Raw genomic sequence first — 20,539 nt, 5'->3', positions numbered from 1 at the left:
GGGTACTGATTGTGGATGATGAGCCATGATCACAGTGAATGGTGGTGCTGGCTCGAACGGCCAAATGGCCTACTCCTGCACATATTCTCTATTGTCTATTTGTAGGTTAATTGGCTTCTACAAATGGCCCCTAGAGTGTAGGACATGGAACTAGTTAGTGTATGGGTGATCTAGTGCCAAAGGGCCTGTTTCCATGCTGTATATCTAAACAAAACTAAACTAAAAACTAAACTAAATTTAGAACTTACAAATGTTTTATGTTGCTCTTTGAGGGCAGTCAGAATTTAAAAAAATCACTATTGAAAGGGATCATCACTGAAAATTGACCCTTTACTCAGAGGTTAAAACAACAAGTGACAGAGATTTAGCTTCAACTGAGTTGGAAGATTGTGGTTTCAAGATTGACCAGAGACCTCAATAGCTAATTACTAAAAATATACTGGACATACTCAGCAGGCCACGCAAATCTGTTGAGAAAGAGGAAGAAAGTTAATGCATCCGACTCATAATAGTTCATTGGAAGTGGCTGAGGTTAGCAATTGTGTTGGCAAACACGTATTGACTTGTGGAGAAAAGTGGACATGACAATGGCAATGTCGGCAGAAGGGTCCCAAGCTGACATGTGAACTGCCCATTCCGTCGTAGAGAGACACAAGGATGTTGGAGTACCCTGGCAGCCTACTCCTGGGCCTGGCCAAGATGGCCATTCGCGGGTCCAGGCGGCGGGTAGTCAATGGTCACACCAGAGTCGGCTGCTTGCCCCTCTTCCGGGCCTATGTCCGTGCTTGCGTGCCCCTGGAGGGGGAACACGCGGTGTCCACGGGGACTCTGGAGGCCTTCCGTGATCGCTGGGGGGTCGAGTGTATTGTAGATAAAGGCGGCACTATTGCATAATAATGATTGCCTGATGTGATGTGACTATTGATAGTTTTTGTACCTTCTGGTACACAGTAAATTGCAATTACTGATTAAAGTCCTTGCAAGGAAAACAAAAAGGATGCTTGAATCTTGCCCAAAAGACAAAGTGCTGGAGCAACTAAGCAGGTCACACACCCACAGATGCTGCCTGAGCCGCTGAGTTCCTCCAGCACTCTGTTTTTTTGCTCTGGGTTCCAGCATCTGCACTATACATCTGCTACTTAGCAACAGCACCTCATATCGCTTGTGTCTACAAGGCAAAATCTGTAAAAGTTTGGAAGTAAAGAGAGATTAAATGACACAGGCAGTCTTGGCACCAACTGAGAATAAACGGTAAAGGCTTACTCATTACAACTGATCTACCTGAAAGGGATGTAAATAGAAGGAGATGAAAAGGAACTGAAGAAAAATAAATGCTGGGATTATGGCCAACTGCAGTTGCTGGAAAATCGGGAATCAAAGCAGATGCTGGAAACAGCTGGCAGGTCAGGTAGTTTATGTGGGAGAAGATAAAACTGAATTAATGTTAGTGGTTGATGGCATTTCTTCAGGACTTGTCAGTTCTTCCAAAAAAACAGCAGAGATTAGTGGCTCCCATTTACTACGGGTCCACCACCGATTGTTCGGCACCCTTGGTTCCAGCACCTTGCCATGTCATCCATTTTGCCGGACCAACCAAGGTCACGGCTTGAGGGGTCGAGATACTGACCCGCCAATTGGCCGCGGAAATCGGCTCCGGGAATGGATCTTCTAGAGTTCCAGCCGCAGGGGGCAAACTCGGCTGTTCCCGAAAATCTTTTTTTTAAATTAGAGAAATAGAACAGGAAATATTGGAAACACTCAACATAGAACAAATATCATAAAACAAGTATTGTAGAACATGTCTATCATAGAACACTGAACATAGTACACAGAACAGTACAGCACAGGAACAGGCCCTTTGGTCCACAATGTATGTGCCGAACATGATGCCAAGATAAACTAATCTCCTCTGCCTGCACGTGATCCATATCCTTTAGAAGGATGAGAGGAGATCTTATCGAAACGTATAAGATTATTAAGGGGTTGAACACGTTAGAGGCAGGAAACATGTTCCCAATGTTGGGGGAGTCCTGAACAAGGGGCCACAGTTTAAGAATAAGGGGCAGGCCATTTAGAACTGAGATGAGGAAAAACTTTTTCAGTCAGAGAGTTGTGAATCTTTGGAATTCTCTGCCTCAGAAGGCAGTGGAGGCCAGTTCTCTGAATGCATTCAAGAGAGAGCTGGATAGAGCTCTTAAGGAAAGTGGAGTCAGGGGGTATGGGGAGAAGGCAGGAACGGGGTACTGATTGAGAATGATCAGCCATGATCACATTGAATGGCGGTGCTGGCTCGAAGGGCCGAATGGCCTCCTCCTGCACCTATTGTCTATCCCTCTATTCCCTGCATATCCATGTGCCTATGTAGAAACTTCTTAATTGCCACGATCATATCATATCATATCATATATATACATCGTATCTGCCTCCACCACCATCCCTGGCAGCATGTTCCAGGCACCCACCACTCTCTGTGTAACACAAATAAAAATGTACCCTGCACATCTTCTTTACACTTTGTACCTCCCGCCATTTCTGCAGCTGGTCTATATTGCGCTGTATAAGTTGACAACCTCCCTCACTGTACGCAACAAGACCAATTTTGGTGTCACCTGAAAACTTGCTAACCAACCCGTGCACATTTACGTCCAAGTCATTTATATGCACAGTACATCACAAAACAATGCAGATCAAATGGCATCTGTAGACACTGACCTGATAAATTCGCTGTTTAACTCTCCACATGTGTTACCTAACCTGATGAAAGTTTCCCACATTTTCTTTTTTTATTTCAGAATTCTAACACCTGTGGTTTTTATTTCCGTATATTGATATGTTTCTTCTAAAATTGTAACTCTAAAAATTACTGTTTAAGCTTATACTTTAGAAATAACAGCACATCAGCAATATGTTATTCATCCTATTTTCTAATGGTTTATAATAGATATTTCTCTTCCATTAGGCCACAGTCAGCAGAAGGAGCCAATGGAATAATGTGGAAAAAAACTGCACATCTATAAATCTAAGCAAGGCTTGTAAGAAATATGATGAGCTAGGTAATCTTCAATTGTTATGCTATTGCTTTCATATCATATATATACAGCCGGAAACAGGCCTTTTCGGCCCTCCAAGTCCGTGCCGCCCAGCGATCCCCGCACATTAACACTATCCTACACCCACTAGGGACAATTTTTACATTTACCCAGCCAATTAACCTACATACCTGTACGTCTTTGGAGTGTGGGAGGAAACCGAAGATCTCGGAGAAAACCCACGCAGGTCACGGGGAGAACGTACAAACTCTTTACAGTGCAGCACCCGTAGTCAGGATCGAACCTGAGTCTCCGGCGCTGCATTCGCTGTAAAGCAGCAACTCTACCGCTGCGCTACCATGACCTTCTGTAGGTAGACACAAAATGCTGGAGTATCTCAGCGGGTCAGGCAGCATCTTGGGAGAGAAGGAATAGGTGACGTTTCGGGTCGAGACCCTTCTTCAGGTCTCGACCCGAAACGTCACCCATTCCTTCTCTCCCGAGATGCTGCCTGACCCGCTGAGTTACTCCAGCATTTTGTGTCTACCTTTGATTTAAACCAGCATCTGCAGATTTTTGTTTTCCTGTGACCTTCCATAGCTTTTTGTTATTCAGGTAAAATTAAATTGCAAAATGGCGCCCAAGCCAGGCGACTCTCTGCCTGCTGGTACCAGAAGTGGATCTGCAATCATTCATTATAATCGCTCCACTCTTTTAAACCTTTAGTCCAACGACAACATTTCTTACTCTAACTATGCTCACTAAACCTTATTCCCTTTATCCTGTATCTGTACACTGGACAGCTTGATTGTAATTGTGTATAGTCTCTCCGCTGACTGGATAGCACGCAACATAAAATCTATTCACTGTCCCTTGGTTGACGTGACAATAAACTGAACTAAATGTGAATCTTCTGTAAATAGTTCTTATCATGAAATGTGATTCATTCCATGTTAAATCATCAGCGTTTAAAGTTACAAATACCATAAATGCCATTCAAGCACATATGCAAGATAGCTGCATCTGTCAGCAAAATTCTATATCTTATATCCTCGTCATTTCTAGCCATCGCTTCTAAAATAAGTTCTTATTTTCGTCAGAATTCAATACAGAATATCTTCACCTTTCCATGACTGAGGTGGTGAAGCGACAGAACTCCAAATCCAAAAAGAGTTATAATCAGGTAAGTACAGTTTTGCGCAAAATGCAAACGTGCTGGAGGAACTCAGGGGTCAGGCAGCATCCGTGGAAGGAAGTGGTTTTAGGTCGAGATTCTTCCTCAGACTATTTCAGTTGTTTGTATCTCAAAGCACAGGCTTGTGGTGAGGTTCAGAACCCAAGGCACTTGCTTTGAGGAAACATGATTGATCAGGAAAGTTCAGCCACTGTATTGGGTAATTAAGGAAATGTTTAAAATATTCAAAGTTGCTTTCACTTAATTTTTCACCGACCTTCAACATGATGGGTGTAATTCTACTTCTGGTAGGGAGTACGTCTACTGGAAGCACATGTAAAAAGTAGTCAAAAATTCATTTTTGACGCATGTTCACAATGGACATGTTCTTGCATAGGGCGGGACTGTGGCACAGCTGATAGAGCTGCTGCTTCACAGCCTCCAGAGACCTGGGTTCGATCCTGAGCTCGGGTGCTCTCTGTATGGATGATGCATGTTCTCCCTGTGATCGTGGGCCAAAGACGTGCGGGCTTGGAGGTTAATTGGCCCTCTGTAAATTGCTCCTAGTGTGTATAGAGTGGATGCAAAAGTGGAATAACACAGAACATAGTGCGAAATAGGTGATCGATGGTCGGTGTGGTGGCAGTGATCCAAAAGGTCTTGCTGTATCCATGCTATTTCCATGTTGTATCTCTAAACTAAACAATACTTTAGAATCAGTCCGTTATATTCTTGTCCGTAATGAGGTTACCAAGGTGGACTGAGTGTAAATGTACAGCGTAACGATCGCTAAGTCTATGCTTGGTCTCGCCGATATATACACCTGGAGCCATGCATGCAGCCCAGAAGCAAAAGGTGTTGTCAGTCCAAAGGAAATAAGTATAGTTTATAAGGTTTAAGGTTAGTTTTATTATTGTCACATGTACCGAGGTACAGTGAAAAGTTTTGCTTTGCATGCTGTCTAAACAGATCAGATATACGATACATAAATACAATCAAGTCAGACCCAAGTAAAATACACAGAAACATGGACAGGAAATGTTTAGAGGAATATGGGCCAAATACAGGCAAGTGGGAATAGTGTAGATCGGGGGGGGGTCTTAGTTGGCATGGACAAGTTGGGCTGAAAGGCTTCTTTCCGTGCTATGTGAATCAATGACACTATGATTCAATGAGATAGAGCAAAGGGGAAGATAACAAGAATCAAAGTTTATGATGATTAAGCAAATGCAATTGCATTGAAAGCAAATTTAGTGAATCGAACAATTGGGCGGAAAGTACATCTTCCATTGAATGATCGACCACTGTATGTTTTGAATTTTTGTTTTCTCTGTTGTTTCAGCAAATAAATATATCACAAATCAAGATTGACAAGGTACAAATAATTGGAATTAATAATACCACATTTGCCGTTTGTCTGGACCAGGATGAGAAAAAAGTTACTCAGAGTGTAACCAGGTGGGATAATTATATTATAATCTTCATCTGTTATTTTTTCAAATTCATCTTTGTATAAAAATATATTGTAAAATCTGCAGACATTTTGAGACGGGTTTATTATTGCTTTGGCACAAATACAATGTTTAAGTATAGGTTTATTATTGTTGCATATACTGTGAAAAGCTTTATTTTGCATGCTACCCATTAGTTTAGACCAGACATGTCCAAAGTCCGGCCCGGGGGCCAATCGCGGCCCGAGGTCAGATTTTATACGGCCCGCAGCTTCCGTCTTGAAATGTATTATTTATGGCCCGCCAGCACTGTCTAACAGAATGAAGGGAGGGGGAGGGGGAGAGGGAGGGGGAGAGGGGAGGGGAGAGGGCGACTACACTTCCCGGCGGTCAGCGCTGCCCGACCTCCCCCGAGCGGGAGAGGCGACGGCGACTACACTTCCCGGCGGCGGGGTTGAGGGCGTGCGGAGGGACAGGGGGGGGACGGGAGAGCAGCAGCTGAACTCTCGTCATCCTGCACGCTCATTGGCTGGCACTCCCGGGTGCCGCATCCCCTATCCCCCCCAGCGGGAGAGGCGACGGCGACTACATCTCCCGGCGGTCAGCGCTGCCCGATCTGCGGATTGTCAGACGCGAGGTCCGGGGGGGGTGCATTAGTCAAAGGTCCGGGGGGGGGGTGGGGGAGCGCATTAGTTAAAGGTCCCGGGGGGGGGGGAGCGCATTAGTTAAAGGTCCCGGGGGGGGGGAGGAGCGCATTAGTTAAAGGTCCCGGGGGGGGGGGGGGGGAGCGCATTAGTTAAAGGTCCCGGGGGGGGGGGGGGGAGTGCATTAGTTAAAGGTCCCGGGGGGGGGGGGGGAGCGCATTAGTTAAAGGTCCCGGGGGGGGAGCGCATTAGTTAAAGGTTCGGGGGGGGGGGGGGGGGAGCGCATTAGTTAAAGGTTCGGGGGGGTGGGGTGGGGAGCGCATTAGTTAAAGGTTCGGGGGGGGGGGGAGGAGCGCATTAGTTAAAGGTTCGGGGGGGAGCGCATTAGTTAAAGGTTCGGGGGGGAGCGCATTAGTTAAAGGTTCGGGGGTGGGGGGGAGGAGCGCATTAGTTAAAGGTTCGGGAGGGGGGTGGGGAGCGCATTAGTTAAAGGTTCGGGGGGGAGCGCATTAGTTAAAGGTTCGGGGGGGGGAGCGCATTAGTTAAAGGTTCGGGGGGGAGCGCATTAGTTAATGGTCGGGGGGGGGAGTGCATTAGTTAAAGGTTCGGGGGGGGGGGGGGGCCATTGGCCCTTGGGTATTTTCACATTATCAAATCTGGCCCTCTTTGGAAAAAGACACCACTGGTTTAGATAATCTATATACTACAAAAACTCTCATCTTGCTTGTGTGTTTGTGGATATATTTGTTCTCAAAATACAGCCAAAACAGTGCACGATAGCGCAACAATTTTAGGCCCACCTTACTCGCCATTGGCCTGCGGTTCAAATGATTGTATTTTTTTTTAATTTTTCACTTTTTAGGCTTTATAAATCACCTTTTAAAACTTTAATAAATCCCTTCTCCACTTACCCCGGCCGTCAACTGCATTCGACTCACGATGGGAACCCAACAACCGCCCGGTCGTATTTTAGAATTCAGTTGTAGTTCGTAGTGTTACATATATTATATATTACATTGATAGAGCAGTAAAATATATAGCACATTAGTTCTAAATATGCCTAGGGTCAACTTCTGCTGCTTAGAATGATTTGTGTGGAACATGCTCTTTTTCCAATATGGATCCTTTATTGTTAATGAAGTGTTAGTTATTCATCTTTCTTTTGTCTCGTTTAGATGTGAGGTGTCTGTATGTTACAAACCTGAAGACAGGATGCCACAGAAACAGAGCAAACACACTTCAATGAAGAAGTATCAACACCCATCAAAGTCTTGCTCACTTCTCTGTCTTCCAATTGTAACCTTCAGTGGTGCTTTGTCATAGTGCTGGGCGATGAAGACTCAGTGACCCCGAATGGCTGAAAATGCTGTCGGAACAATGGACCTGACTCTATATTTTGTTCTGGCAGTGTTACAACTATTTATTGCGTACAGTGCAAGTGGTCCTGACAAATGGAGATCAAGTGTAATAGAAAGGCACTGACAATTTAAGTTGAGATCTAACTGGTAGAAATGTTACCAGATAATCTGTTTAATACCTATTGTGAATTAGACTTATTGGGAAGGGAGAGAGAATTGTAAATCTGTAAATCAGTCAGAGAGTTGTAAATCTGTGGAATTCTCTGCCTCGGAAGGCAGTGGAGGCCAATTCTCTGAATGCATTCAAGAGAGAGCTAGATAGAGCTCTTAAGGATAGCGGAGTCAGGGGGTATGGGAAGAAGGCTGGGACGGGGTACTGATTGAGAATGATCAGCCATGATCATATTGAATGGTGGTGCTGGCTCGAAGGGGCGAATGGCCTACTCCTGCACCTATTGTCTATTGTCTAAAATGTCTCCTTGATGACTGGTTCTCCTGAATAACAGTTATTCCTGAAACTGTTTCAGAAAATGGAACCTTGTGTGTTATTTAAGCCACCAGCTTTTGCCCCAACTCAAATGCAAACATAAAATTCTTGGTGGATCCATCCCTTTTTTATACTGACGCACTGTAGTAGATGGGGAAACCAGAGGTCACAAGGTTAACTGAGTGAGATAGCGAGGTTAGAATTTGATGGGGAAAAGAAGCTGGTGCAGGGGGAAAATGGTGCTTCTTTTAGTCTTTAACACTTGTAGGCCATTAGTGTGTAAAACAAAGTCAAAGAGAGGAAGCTTAAAGGTAATTAATTAAATAACAAGGATGAAAGACTAGGGAATCTAGTTCTCAATGCACATGATTTTCCATTAGCATCCATTCAGCAGAGGTAGATTCCTAGACCTTTTGATACTGTGTTTGACACAGTGGTTGATAATTGGTTCTTGAGTAAAACATATGTCTGTCTTGTGAAAAACAAAGAAGAAATTTACTTTGGTATGGATATCAAAACTCCACGTGGCACTCGAGTGTCATCTCACCAGAGTCCTCTGGGATTGTCACAATCATTTGCTCCAATTCCCTTGCAATAATCACCAACGCACCACCTTCCTTCCTAAATTGCTGGCCCAAGACGGCGCAGCGGTAGAGTTGCTGCCTTGCAGCGAATGCAGCGCCGGAGACTCAGGTTCGATCCTGACTACGGGCGCCGTCTGTACGGAGTTTGTACGTTCTCCCTGTGACCTGCATGGGTTTTCTCCGAGATCTTCGGTTTCCTCCCACACTCCAAAGACGTACAGGTATGTAGGTTAATTGGCTGGGCAAATGTAAAAATTGTCCCTAGGGTGTAGGATAATGTTAATGTGCGGGGATCGCTGGGCGGCGCGGACCCAGTGGGCAGAAGGGCCTGTTTCCGCGCTGTCTCTCTAAATCTAAAATCTAAAATGATTGGAAGGATAAAAACTGCAGGTACAGATAGTGAGATGATAGAAATAATAAATAGTGTGAGAGGTGGCAAAGTTTAAAGGAGGTGTGTTGGGCAAGTTTTTTTACACAGAGTGGTGGGTGCCTGGAACACGCTGCCAGGGTTGGAGGTGGAGTCAGATACGGTAGAGGCATTTAAGAGGTTGTTAGATGGGCACATAATATGCAAGGAATTGAAGAATATGGATCGTGTGGAGGCAGAAGAGATTAGTTGAACTTGGTATCGTGTTTGACACAGATATTGTGCACCAAAGGGCCTCTTCCAGAGCTGTGCTGTCCTGTGTCCTGTGCACTTGGCTTCAGTATAGGCAACCCAGGTAATCCCAACTCCAAACGTCACCTATCCATGTTCTTTGGAGATACTGCCAAACCCGTAGAGTTACTCCAGCAGGTTGTGTCTTTATTTTGTAAACCAGCACCTGCAGTTCCTTGTGTCTCCTAGTTTCAGACCTCTTTGCATTGCATAAACCACCTACTTAATACTTAAGGACTGTGAGCCATCAGGAATATTGTTACAATCACAAGTCCATAACCTAATCTTAAACTTCTGAAGCCATCAGCAAAGCAATGGAGATCTTTAAAGTTATGTAAGATTTTGACATGCAGATATGAGTGTTTCCACTTTATCGGGAAGAGCAAAACCAGATCAAATTGGAAATATGTAAGAAGGAACTGCAGATGCTGGTTTAAACCGAAGATAGACACAAAAACTGGAGTAACTCAGTGGGACAGGCATCATCTCTGGAGAGAAGGAATGGGTGACATTTTGGGTCGAGTCCCTTTTTCAGGCAGGAAATCTTCAAATCCTTCTTCAAATGGGAAATACAATGGAAGCATCTTTAGGCAAAGAATGCTAAATGTGCGGAACTTATTTCCACACGGTATGACTGAAGCGAACAATGCAGATTTAAAGTGAGGCTAATGTAAATGAAAGAGAGATTTAGAAGAGGGAGGTTGGAGGGATCTTGAATCAGCCATGAACAGCCTCTGAATTCAGGGCTTTATTCACAATTCTGTGTTCAGGGCAACATGGTGCACATTCGGGCCTGTAATTCCTCACATTTGCACTCTACTGAAAGTGTACAACTTAAGCAGAGAAATGACCAGTTTGGACTGCTGCTAATTTGTGCTACCATTGTTATGAAACACGTCGCGTGTTGGTTTGATTGCTTTGGTGACTTAGGGAAATGCCTGAAATGTTTGGCCTTTTGATTCGAGAATGAAATGGATTGAGCAGGAGCAAAAAAGAAAGTAACATCCACAAGTTACTTTCCCCGGTGAGGAGAGCCTTTGCAGCAGAAGGCAGGATAAGCAGAGCCCAATATTCTTGTACAGTGTAAATATAAACCCACTTGATATATTGTTTTACATTTTACAGTTTCTTTATTGTATGGAATTAACTTGATGTGCATAGGCAGCTTGTACAGAATCCCACCATACTGATAGAGTCACAGCATTTAAACACACATGGCTGCAGATAATTTACAAGATAAATTATGAAAACCAATTATTATTAAACTCTTATGAAAGAGACCTTTTTTTAAAAAAGAGGGTAGGCCTTCATTTTCTACAGAAACAAATTGGGTGAAAGCAAATCAACAACAGATTTAATGTTTTGGGTGCCATTTTTAGGGTCGAGACCCTTCTCAACTCAAAACGCCACCCATCTCTTCTCTCCAGACATGCTGCTTGTCCCGCTGAATTACTCCAGCATTTTGTGTCTATCTTCGGCATTAACCTGCATCTGCAGTTTCTTCCTACATATTTCCCATATTCATTTATGTCCAAATGAATTGGCTCAATAAACCAATTAGGCTTCAATTAATTACTGTGATATAAATTAACCGGTTCTTGTTTTGAAGATTCAATGTGTCCCACGGAGGTGCTGACATGGATTAAAATGTTTGGGGACTAATCACACACTTATTAGGGTTCAACTGTGCTGGCAAGTAAGATTGACCAGTATTTGCTCATAAAACCTTTTCTTACTTTTGTTGTGTTACTTGTATTCCTCTTGTACAAATATGTCGCTGGTGATGTATCTGAATTATTTTAATTTCCTTTAAGTTTTATACATGCAAGCAATGTTATAGCTTGTGTTAAACGTGATGTTGCACTGAGCAACTGTGCCAATGTGGTGTATATTCCAACCATGTTATTCTATCCTGGCCTGGATAGAGTGGGTGTTAGGCCTGGATGGAGTGGATGGAGTTTCCACTAATGGGAGAGTCTAGGACCAGAGGGAGGCCAGAACCTCAGAATGAAAGGACGTACCTTTAGAAAGAAGATCAGGAGGAATTTCTTTAGCCAGAGGGTGATGAATCTGTGGAATTCGTTGCCGCAGGTGGCTATGGATATTTTTAAGGCAGAGATGAACAAATTCTTGATTAGTACGGGTGTCATGGGTTATGGGGAGAAGGCAGGAGAAAGGGGTTGAGAGAGAAAAACAGATCAGCCATGATTAAATGGTGGAGTAAACTTGATGGGCCAAATGGCCTGATTCTACTCCTATAACTATGAACATGAAGAGAATATCAGCTGGGTTGTGGTTCTCTAATAAGAGGCATTAAGGGGCAATGGATCTCAATTGATAGAAGTGGAGCTGAGAGCATCCGAGAACGGGCTTCATGGGCAATGAAGAAATGGGTGATAGGGAGTGCTGGATAATTGGTTGTACAAAGCCTCTCAGTTGGTTGAGGTGAGTGGAGGAGAGTAGTGGGAAGTCAAGCACTCAAACACCCCCAATTGACATTGGTTGCGAGGGTGAGGATGGGGCTTTGAATGAAAATAAAGTAACATTTTTAAGGGGACTTATGCGAAGATCAATGACTCAAATTTGCTCGTCTTGGGTTCAGTAATTCGGATTGTTGTTTCTGCAAATACAATCATAAAACAGACGGGGGAAATCTCCTGATGACGTTAAACAAATCGGACCTCTTTTTAAATTGACCCAATTATCTTTTTGTTATAAACCGTGTATTAAGAGCCAGTGGTCTTACAGCTTCAAATCTGGTCTTCCCAGAGATAATGTAAAATGTGCAATAATAATGTTTCAGTTCTGACTTCTTTCTGATTTTGCTCAGTCACTGCCGAGAGTCCATTGGCAGTTTATTTCTTTCCCTCATGCTAGGGTTGTACAAAAACATGTCCAGTGATTCAGAGGATTGACTTTGCGGTACTGGATTGCACACTAAACTGTAAATATTGTATGATTAAGGTACACTATACAAAATATTTCACTTCTGCAGTATTCATTTGATAAAGCTTTATTAAAATTTACATGATTCACAATGCGTTTGATTGCTTTTGTTGAAGTAAGATGTCATTTCTGATTGTTTAAGCAATTGGTCTCTATCTTTGGAAAGGTTAGCATGTTGGTGAACTGTTTGGATTTCGGGGAAAATTATTTATTAAGGGTTCTTAATGCCACAGTTGATCAAATGTTCAGTTCAGTTTAGTTTATTGTCACGTGTACTGAGGTACAGTTTTAAAGCTTTTGTTGCATGCAAACCAGTCAGCAGAAAGACAATTCACGATTACAATCGAGCCATCCACAGTGAACAGAGACATGATAAGGAAATAATGTTTAGTGCAAGGTAAAACCAATGAAGTCCGAGGGTAGTGGAGGTTAAGAAGATCACAGTTAAACTAAGAAGTGTTGCTGTAGGAGTAGGAATTTTAAAGTGTGGAATGATGGCAATGTGTGATTGCATATCCGCTTCTGTGATGAGCACACAGACAGTCGCCTGTGTTGGGTGCCAAATGTTCCCTTGACCGTAAAGAATAGTTATTCTCACTGTGCTTTCAGAATTTAATTACCTTGTCCACATTTGCACCATTAACGGTTGAATCAAAGTGTGGACTCAAAGACAACATAGGAGATAGAACTGTGCATATGCTGAAACACATACATGCCACTCTGCGTTTAAGACTTTGGACTTTAAAGATACAGTGCGGAAACAGATCCTTCGGCCCACCGAGTCTGCACTGAGCAGCGATCACCCCATAGTCTAGCACTGTCCTAGACGTATCTCCAATTTTGGTGTCGTCTGCAAACCTACCAACCATCCCGTCTACATTTATGTCCAGCTCATTTATATCCATTCCAGGACCACTTCCCCCTTGATCCACATTCTTTTGCAAACCTATTATTTTCCTCTCTACTCATTTTGTTGTCATCTGCAAATTTACTAGCCACATTAACTACATTGTCATCCAAATGGTTAATATAGATAATGGACAACAGGCACAGAACCCTTCAATGCACCACTAGCCACAGGTCTCCAATCTGAAAAACAACCCTCAACCACCACCCTTTAACTCTTTCATGTCTATTTTTAATCCAGTTGGATACGTCACCCTGGAAATCATGGGATCTAACTTTACTTTAGTTACTTTAGAGATACAGCGCAGAAACAGGCCCTTCGGCCCACCGAGTCCATGTCGACCAGCGATCACCGCACACTGAGGACAATTTACAATTTTACCCAAGCCAATTAACTTACAAACCTGTCTTTGGAGTGTGGGAGGAAACCGGAGCACCTGGAGAAAACCCACGTGATCACAGGGAGCAGGTACAAACTCCATACAGACGGCAGCTGTAGTCAGGATGGAACCCGGGTCTCTGGCGCTGTAAGGTAGGAACTCTACTGCTGCATCACTATTATGCTGCTTGAGACCAGCTGTAACCTTCTGGACTATCTGGTCATGTAGGACCCTGTCAAAGGCCTTGCTGAGGTCCATAAAGATAACACCCACTACCTTGCCCTTGTCAGTGTTCCTGGTGACCGCTTCAAAAAAACTCTATCAAACTAGTGACTGTGTCAAAGCTGTGATGACTATCTCTAATCAATCCTTGTCGATCCAAATGCTGGTAGATCCTGTCCCGTAGAATCCCTTCCAATAACATAGCCATCTCTGATGTTAGGCTCACAGGCCTGTGGTTACCTGGCTTATCTTTGCAACCCTTCCTAAATAAAGTACAACATTCGCCACCTCCACTCATCTGGTATTTTCCCTGTGGCTAAAGAATATATTGCCCTTGGATTTTGGGGAATTTGGATGAAATTTCCCTACCATTTTTTTATTCTCCAAAACCAATTTATTTTAAGGACAAAATCAAATTAATAAAGACCGTTTATAATTGATTGAGACAAAAACTGCTGTGTTAGGATTTATTATTTTACAGTACGGAATGTTGGAATGATGAATAAATAGTATATCACAAAAGCTCAGTTGTTTTGCACATTCTCCCATCTAGTGAATCAACTCAACATTATACATCCACCCAGAAAAAAGACACAAAGTGCTGGGGTAACTGAATGGGTCAGGTAGCATCCCCGGAGAACATGGGAAGGTGATGCTTTGGGTCATCTCCAGAGATGCTGCCTGACCCGTTGAATTATTCCAGCACTTTGTGCCTTTTTTTGTAAAACAGTATCTGTAGTTTCTTGTGCCTCTTATCCCCTTTCAGGTCCATTCATCTCCCAGCCACAGGCAAATGAGCCACAATCAAGTCCAATTATGGGTCATTAGACCAACTAACCCAATCCTGCAGACCTACCCCTTATAAACCCTGGACCCCAGAGGGGAAGAGAGAGAGAGAAAGCTGTGGGGAGGATCCGAGAGCTTCTTATTTGTCTTTAGAAACAAAAACCCATTGGATGAATTGACTGTAGTGTCTGTGTGTGTCACATTAGGCAAGATATGGAAGGCAGCAATTCATTAATTCTGTGCAGTACTAGAAAATTTACTTGACGTTACACTTTGCCAAACACCCATGTATTTGTGAGTTAGAATTGCTTTACATTCTGCTGTTGATATGTCCATCTTCAGTGGGGTTGAGTGGGTTGTCCTGATCCCAACCCTGCATGCTGAGATTATTTTGCTATATATTTGTTAAGATGTTTTGACCCCTGAGGGTTTCGAGAGTGGGAGGTGTGAAATAGCAGAATAGGAGTAGTTTCTGTTTCCTTTACCTCTGCCTTCGTCAATCTTGTCTGGGTCAGTTCCAGCGTAATCCTACCAGAGTGTGAAAATTGGTAAAGACCAGTTGTGGCCCCATAGCAGAAGCGTCCACGTCGCGGGGCTGGAAACTGGAAGTGTCCTGAGCTAATTCTGCTACCACCATCGTCTATCGTACAAGTGGTGGCTCCCACTGATTGTCGCCGGAAGCTTGCGCCCTTTTCAGGACGGACGATGACAGTGATGTAACATTTGAAACATGGATGATGGACATGAAAGAAGAAGACCAGTTGTGAGGCCACAAGTAAAGTATCTGCTATCCTATCTAAAATAGTAGCCGGAGGCATTTAAAGACTGGGACAAACGTGGTTGTAATCACTTGAAAGCCTTTATTGAAGCTTTATTAAGTGAGGCTCACTTTCCTCATGAAAGGGAGCTATGGATGTTGAATCCAAGACCCCTCAATTGAGACTGAACTGTACACCTCCATTCACTTTGTTATGGGAGAGTATACACAGCACATTTATGAATTATTGTGGCATCTCTGACATGCTACTTCTCAATAATGGCCCCCAGGATATCATCTATATATGGGCCAAATACAGGCAGGTGGGACTAGTGTAGATGGACATGTTGGGCAGTGTGGGCACATTGGGCTGAAGGGCCTGTTTCCATGCTGTAAGACTCTATGGCTCTATACAGATGTGTAAAATATGGAAACGATCCTAATCTCTCTCCTGGTCCCAGCTTCGGGTGAATCACTGGGAGGTCCTGTCACCAATCGACAATGTGTCTGAGATGTGAATGTCTAGTTGAAAAGTAGCTAATTGTTCACGTTCACCCACTTCAGTGCCAATGGCTAGTATTGGTTTATTATTTCCATATGTACTGAGATACAGTGCAATGCTTTTAATTTGTGTGCAATCCAATCAAATACCCATCCTTGGAGCACAAGAGGATGAAGATGATCTAGAGATGTACAAGATCATGAGAGGAATAGATTGGGTAAATGCACAGAATCCTGTGCCTCTAAATGTTAGAGGCAAGAAATTAGCATGGATAGACGATTGGCCACTTTTCAAGTACTGTGTTCAGTTTTGGTCACCATGTTGTAGGAAAGATTTTGTCAAGCTGGAAAGGGTGCAGAGAAAATTTACGAAGATGATGCCAGGACTAGAAAGCCTGAAGGTGAGGTTGAGCAGGCTAGGACTCTATTCCTTTGAGCGCAGGAAGATGAGGGGTAATCTTATAGCGGTGTACAAACTCACGAGAGGAATAAATTGAGTAAATGCAGTCTTTACACCACCCTTAGTATAAAAAGGTTACTCCAGTTCCTATTAAATCTTTCCCCCCTCACCTTAAACCCATGTTCTCTGGTTCTCAGTTCCACCTAAACTGAGACCTGTGAACATGGGTTTACGGTGAGGGGAGAAAGATTTAATAGCAACTGGAGTGACTTTCTTCCACTAAGGGTGGTTGGTATATGGAACAAGCTGCTTGGAGAGGTCAGTGAGGCAGGTATTATCGTAACATTTAAGAGACATTTGGACAAGTACATGGATAGGATAGGTTTAGAGGGTTATGGGCCAAGCATGGGCAGGTGGGACTTGTATAGATGGGGCATGTTGGTCAGCGTGGGCAAGATGGGCTGAAAAGCCTGTTTCTACATTATATGATTCTATGACTCTATGCTCTATGGCTGAATGGCAGAAGGCCAAGACAGGGGATAAATGGGGCCTTTTCAGGTTAGTGGCCAGGGCCTGTAGTGTTCCACAGGGGTCAGTGTTGGGTTCACTTCTTTTCAGGTTATATGTTAATGATTCGGATGATGGAATTGATGGCTTTATGGCCAGGTTTGTGGATGATATGAAAGTGGGTGGAGTGGCAAGTAGTGTTGAAGAAGTAGGGTGTCTGCTGAAAGACTTGGACAGGTTGAGAGATTGGATTGGAAGTGACAAATGGAATGCAAGATGGTAAAGTGTGCTGCATCTCTAAATTCTAAACACTAGTTGCAAAACAGTTATTACCGCAAAGTGCTATCAGATGTAAACATGTTGTTTTTTAACCAGTGATTTAAGGTCACTGTAACTCAACGATTATTCCAACAATTACCGACATTACAAGCTGGAAGTAGATGACATCGTTTTTTTCTGGCATCATTCTGGTAAATCTCTTCTGCACCGTCTCCAAAGTCCTCACATCCTTCCGGTAATGGGGCGACCAGTACTGCACACAATACTCCAAATGTGGCCAGATTAGTGGCCAGGGCCTGTAGTGTTATCAAGCTGCAACATGACTTCCTAATCCTTATCCTCAATGCCCAGACCGACGGTGGCAAGCATACAATATGCTGTCTTTACCACTCCAACTGCTTGTGTTGCCAGTCTCAGAGAGATATGGACTTTGACACCGAGATCCCTCTGTATATCAATGCTGGTAAGGGCCTTACCATTAACTTACTATTAATCAATCAGCTTTACGCCATTCTCCAATTTTCACTCTACTGTTCTCGATTACAGTGCAGCATAAGCTTTGTTCTACCAATTGTCAATTTGCAGCAACCAAATTTACTTAACAGTAGTTAACTAATTGCCCTTTTAAATCCTACAAGTGCATTAATGTATTTGTAGGAGCCATTTATGCTTAATTCAGTTATTGTCATTGTGTTATGGCTATGTTTTAATATTTCTAGTGTATGTCTTTTTTGCCTGCTTGTGGGTGTGACTTAATGCGTAATTGGGAGTGTCTAGATGGGAGGCTAGTGTGGTGACAGAGGTTGTGGGTCAGTTTAGACTCGGAGGATGGTGAGCATACAGTTCTTTACCACGCGCTCGTACCTCGCGCTCGCACCAGTTATATTTGTAAGAACCATACGGTAATAATTGCAAGAATTTCTAGACATTGTTTGAAGAAGAAACAGTTGATAAAGTACGGAAACTGATTTATTACTCTATGATTTGTGCTACTTTAATAAAACCAATTAATGAAGAAAAGGAGTTTGGAAGATTCGTTTTGTCATATCAGGGTGCGACGTGTGCGTAAGCTATAACTACATTTCATCCCCGAGAAGTAATGGCTATCGAAGTGGGATTTCGAGATGGTATAGAAACTGCCATTACAGTATTCATAGATACAAACTGCTGAAGTAACTCAAGCGCATCAGGCAGCATCTGTGGAGAAAAGGAATAGGTGATGTTTTGGGCCAAGATCCTTCAGACCTTGTATTCATCTGCATTAAGTTCCATATGTCAGTGAATATATTTCCTTTGAACCATTTTCTCCACTCTAGACTTTGTGTGATTCATGAGCCAATATCCATTGAAAGTTTAAATCCAGTGGGAGGTAAGAATACAGATTGTGTGATATGAAAAATGTTCTTTGCAGCACAAAAGAAATTCAAATCTTGGCACAAAAAATAAAACAAGGCATTGAAATGGCACAAACAGCTTTGCATAAAGTCTCAAGCCAGAGTGATTCAGGAATTATGTTTGAAAATAAAATATTGTTTCCGATATTTTAAAAATAGGCGCTGAAGATACTTAATGGGTTAGGCGTTTGCAGAGAGAACAATACTTCAGGTCAATGATCTTTTATCAGGATTACGAAGTTCAAAATCAAACGTGCATTAAGTTGCAGAGAAGGGGAGGGGTGGAGAGGACAAAGGGAATGTGTATTATAGGGTGGAGAACAAGAAAGATTGCCATAAGATGGTAGTGTCAGTTGAAAAAGGAAGCTGAAAGCTAGTTAATCACAACTGAAATGCCTGGAGGAGATGTAATTAGAAGGAAATAAATGAAGAGGAGTTGATATATTTTAGAAGGAATTATGGAATTAGATACAAAATCCTGCAGTTGCCGACAAATTGAAATAAAAGATAATGCTGGAACTACCCATCATCATCTGTGATGAGAGAAAAACAGAATGAACAGACCCGATTTCAATGGGACTGGTTCTAACACAACAAGAAAGCTCTTTGCCTGATATTGTCAACTTCAATGGAGATACAAAGAATTACAGATGCTGGTTTACAAAAAAAGATAAAGCGCTGGAGTAACTCAGGAGGTCAGGCAGCATCTCTGGAGAAAAAGGATGGATGATGTTTCAGGTCGGGATTGTGTCAGAAGAAGGGTCCCAATCTGAAACATCACCCATCCTTTTCCTCCAGAAATGCCTCCTGACCCACTGAGTTACTCCAGCACTATGTGTCTATCTTTGGTATAAACTAGCATCTGCAGTTCTTAGTTTCTACAGGTTTGTAGGTTAATTGGCTTCTGTAAAAATTGCCACTAGTGTGTAGGATTGAACTAGTGCATGGGTGAACGTTGGTCTGCGCGGACTTGAAGGGCCGAAGGGACTGTTTCCACACTGTACCTCTAAACTAAAATAAACTTCACTTGTCAGGCAGCATCTGTGGAGGGAATGGGCAGACAACATTTTGGGTTGGGACCCTTCTTCAGACTGATTGTAATAGAGAGGAAACAGCTGTAAAAGACAGGTCCCTCCCCCCTCCCCTCACCTTGTATCCACCTATCACTTGTGTTGAAAGGGGCTACACGTGCTGGTATATACTGAAGATAGACACAAAGTGCTGGAGTAACCCAATGGGTCAGGTAGCATCTTTGGAGAAAAAGGATGGATGACGTTTCGGGTCGGGACCCTAATCATCACCCTTCCTTTTTTTCTCCAAAGATGCTGCCTGACCCACTGAGTTACTCCAGCACTTTGTGTCTGTCTTTCATCTATCACTTGCCAGGCTTCGTCCCGCCCCCACCTCTCTTTTCCAGCTTTCTCTCCATTTCCTAATTTCTGACCGAGGGTCTTTGTCTGAAATGGAAACTCTTGTTTCCCTTTCAGGTCCAGGACCCTTGGTCAGAACTGGGAATGGGAGGAAAAAAGGCTGGAAAAGGGGTGTGTTTCCCACATTTTCTGTTTCCATTTCAGTTTTCCCAGTATCTGGAAAACTATCGTTTTGGGCTTTTAAGATAAGTATAATTGTCTCTCTCTTTCCCAGGCGTATGTTTTAAATCGAGTTAATGGACATGTACAAATTCCGTTGATGAATTTCATGCAAATCCGACACTTTATTACATTGTAAAACTGAAAAAACAATCTTTAGATATTTCCAAGTAAATAACGTAAGGGTGAACTTTGATTGGGGATTCCGTTACATTTTTATCCATCCAGCCTCTGGAACTGTGCTACAGGTTCGGGGCAGGGGAGGTTGCCTGTTTGAAAACCATTTATTGCCTCTGTGCAAAAAAAATGCACAGAGATCTGCCAAAGATACACACTCACTTTCACTCTGGTGATCTTTCTAGCGTTGCTTCCTGCATCGTTGGACGGGCGACAGCGGGGCCAATGAGAGTCTACAGTTGGTTAATACCAACCCCATAACTCTAGATAACTCGGCTGCTAATCGGACCTCGCTCTTGCCTGGTTGAGA

At 43.1% G+C, this 20,539-nt stretch overlaps 1 protein-coding gene across 1 annotated transcript in view; it reads left to right on the top strand.

The window, feature by feature from the left end:
• Nucleotides 1-12,414, top strand: part of pik3r5 (phosphoinositide-3-kinase, regulatory subunit 5) — a 104,774-nt gene extending 92,360 nt beyond the window's left edge. The window contains exons 16-19 of the mRNA XM_078400996.1: nt 2,960-3,053; nt 4,130-4,212; nt 5,546-5,661; nt 7,474-12,414. Coding sequence (XP_078257122.1) covers nt 2,960-3,053; nt 4,130-4,212; nt 5,546-5,661; nt 7,474-7,621 — 441 coding nt within the window. The 3' untranslated portion in view covers nt 7,622-12,414. The remainder of the gene's footprint in view (nt 1-2,959; nt 3,054-4,129; nt 4,213-5,545; nt 5,662-7,473) is intronic.
• The last annotated feature ends 8,125 nt before the right edge of the window (nt 12,415-20,539 follow it).

This window comes from Rhinoraja longicauda, chromosome 6 (assembly GCF_053455715.1).
Source record: "Rhinoraja longicauda isolate Sanriku21f chromosome 6, sRhiLon1.1, whole genome shotgun sequence".
Classification (NCBI taxonomy): domain Eukaryota; kingdom Metazoa; phylum Chordata; class Chondrichthyes; order Rajiformes; family Arhynchobatidae; genus Rhinoraja; species Rhinoraja longicauda.
This window is presented reverse-complemented; position numbering and strand designations above follow the sequence as displayed.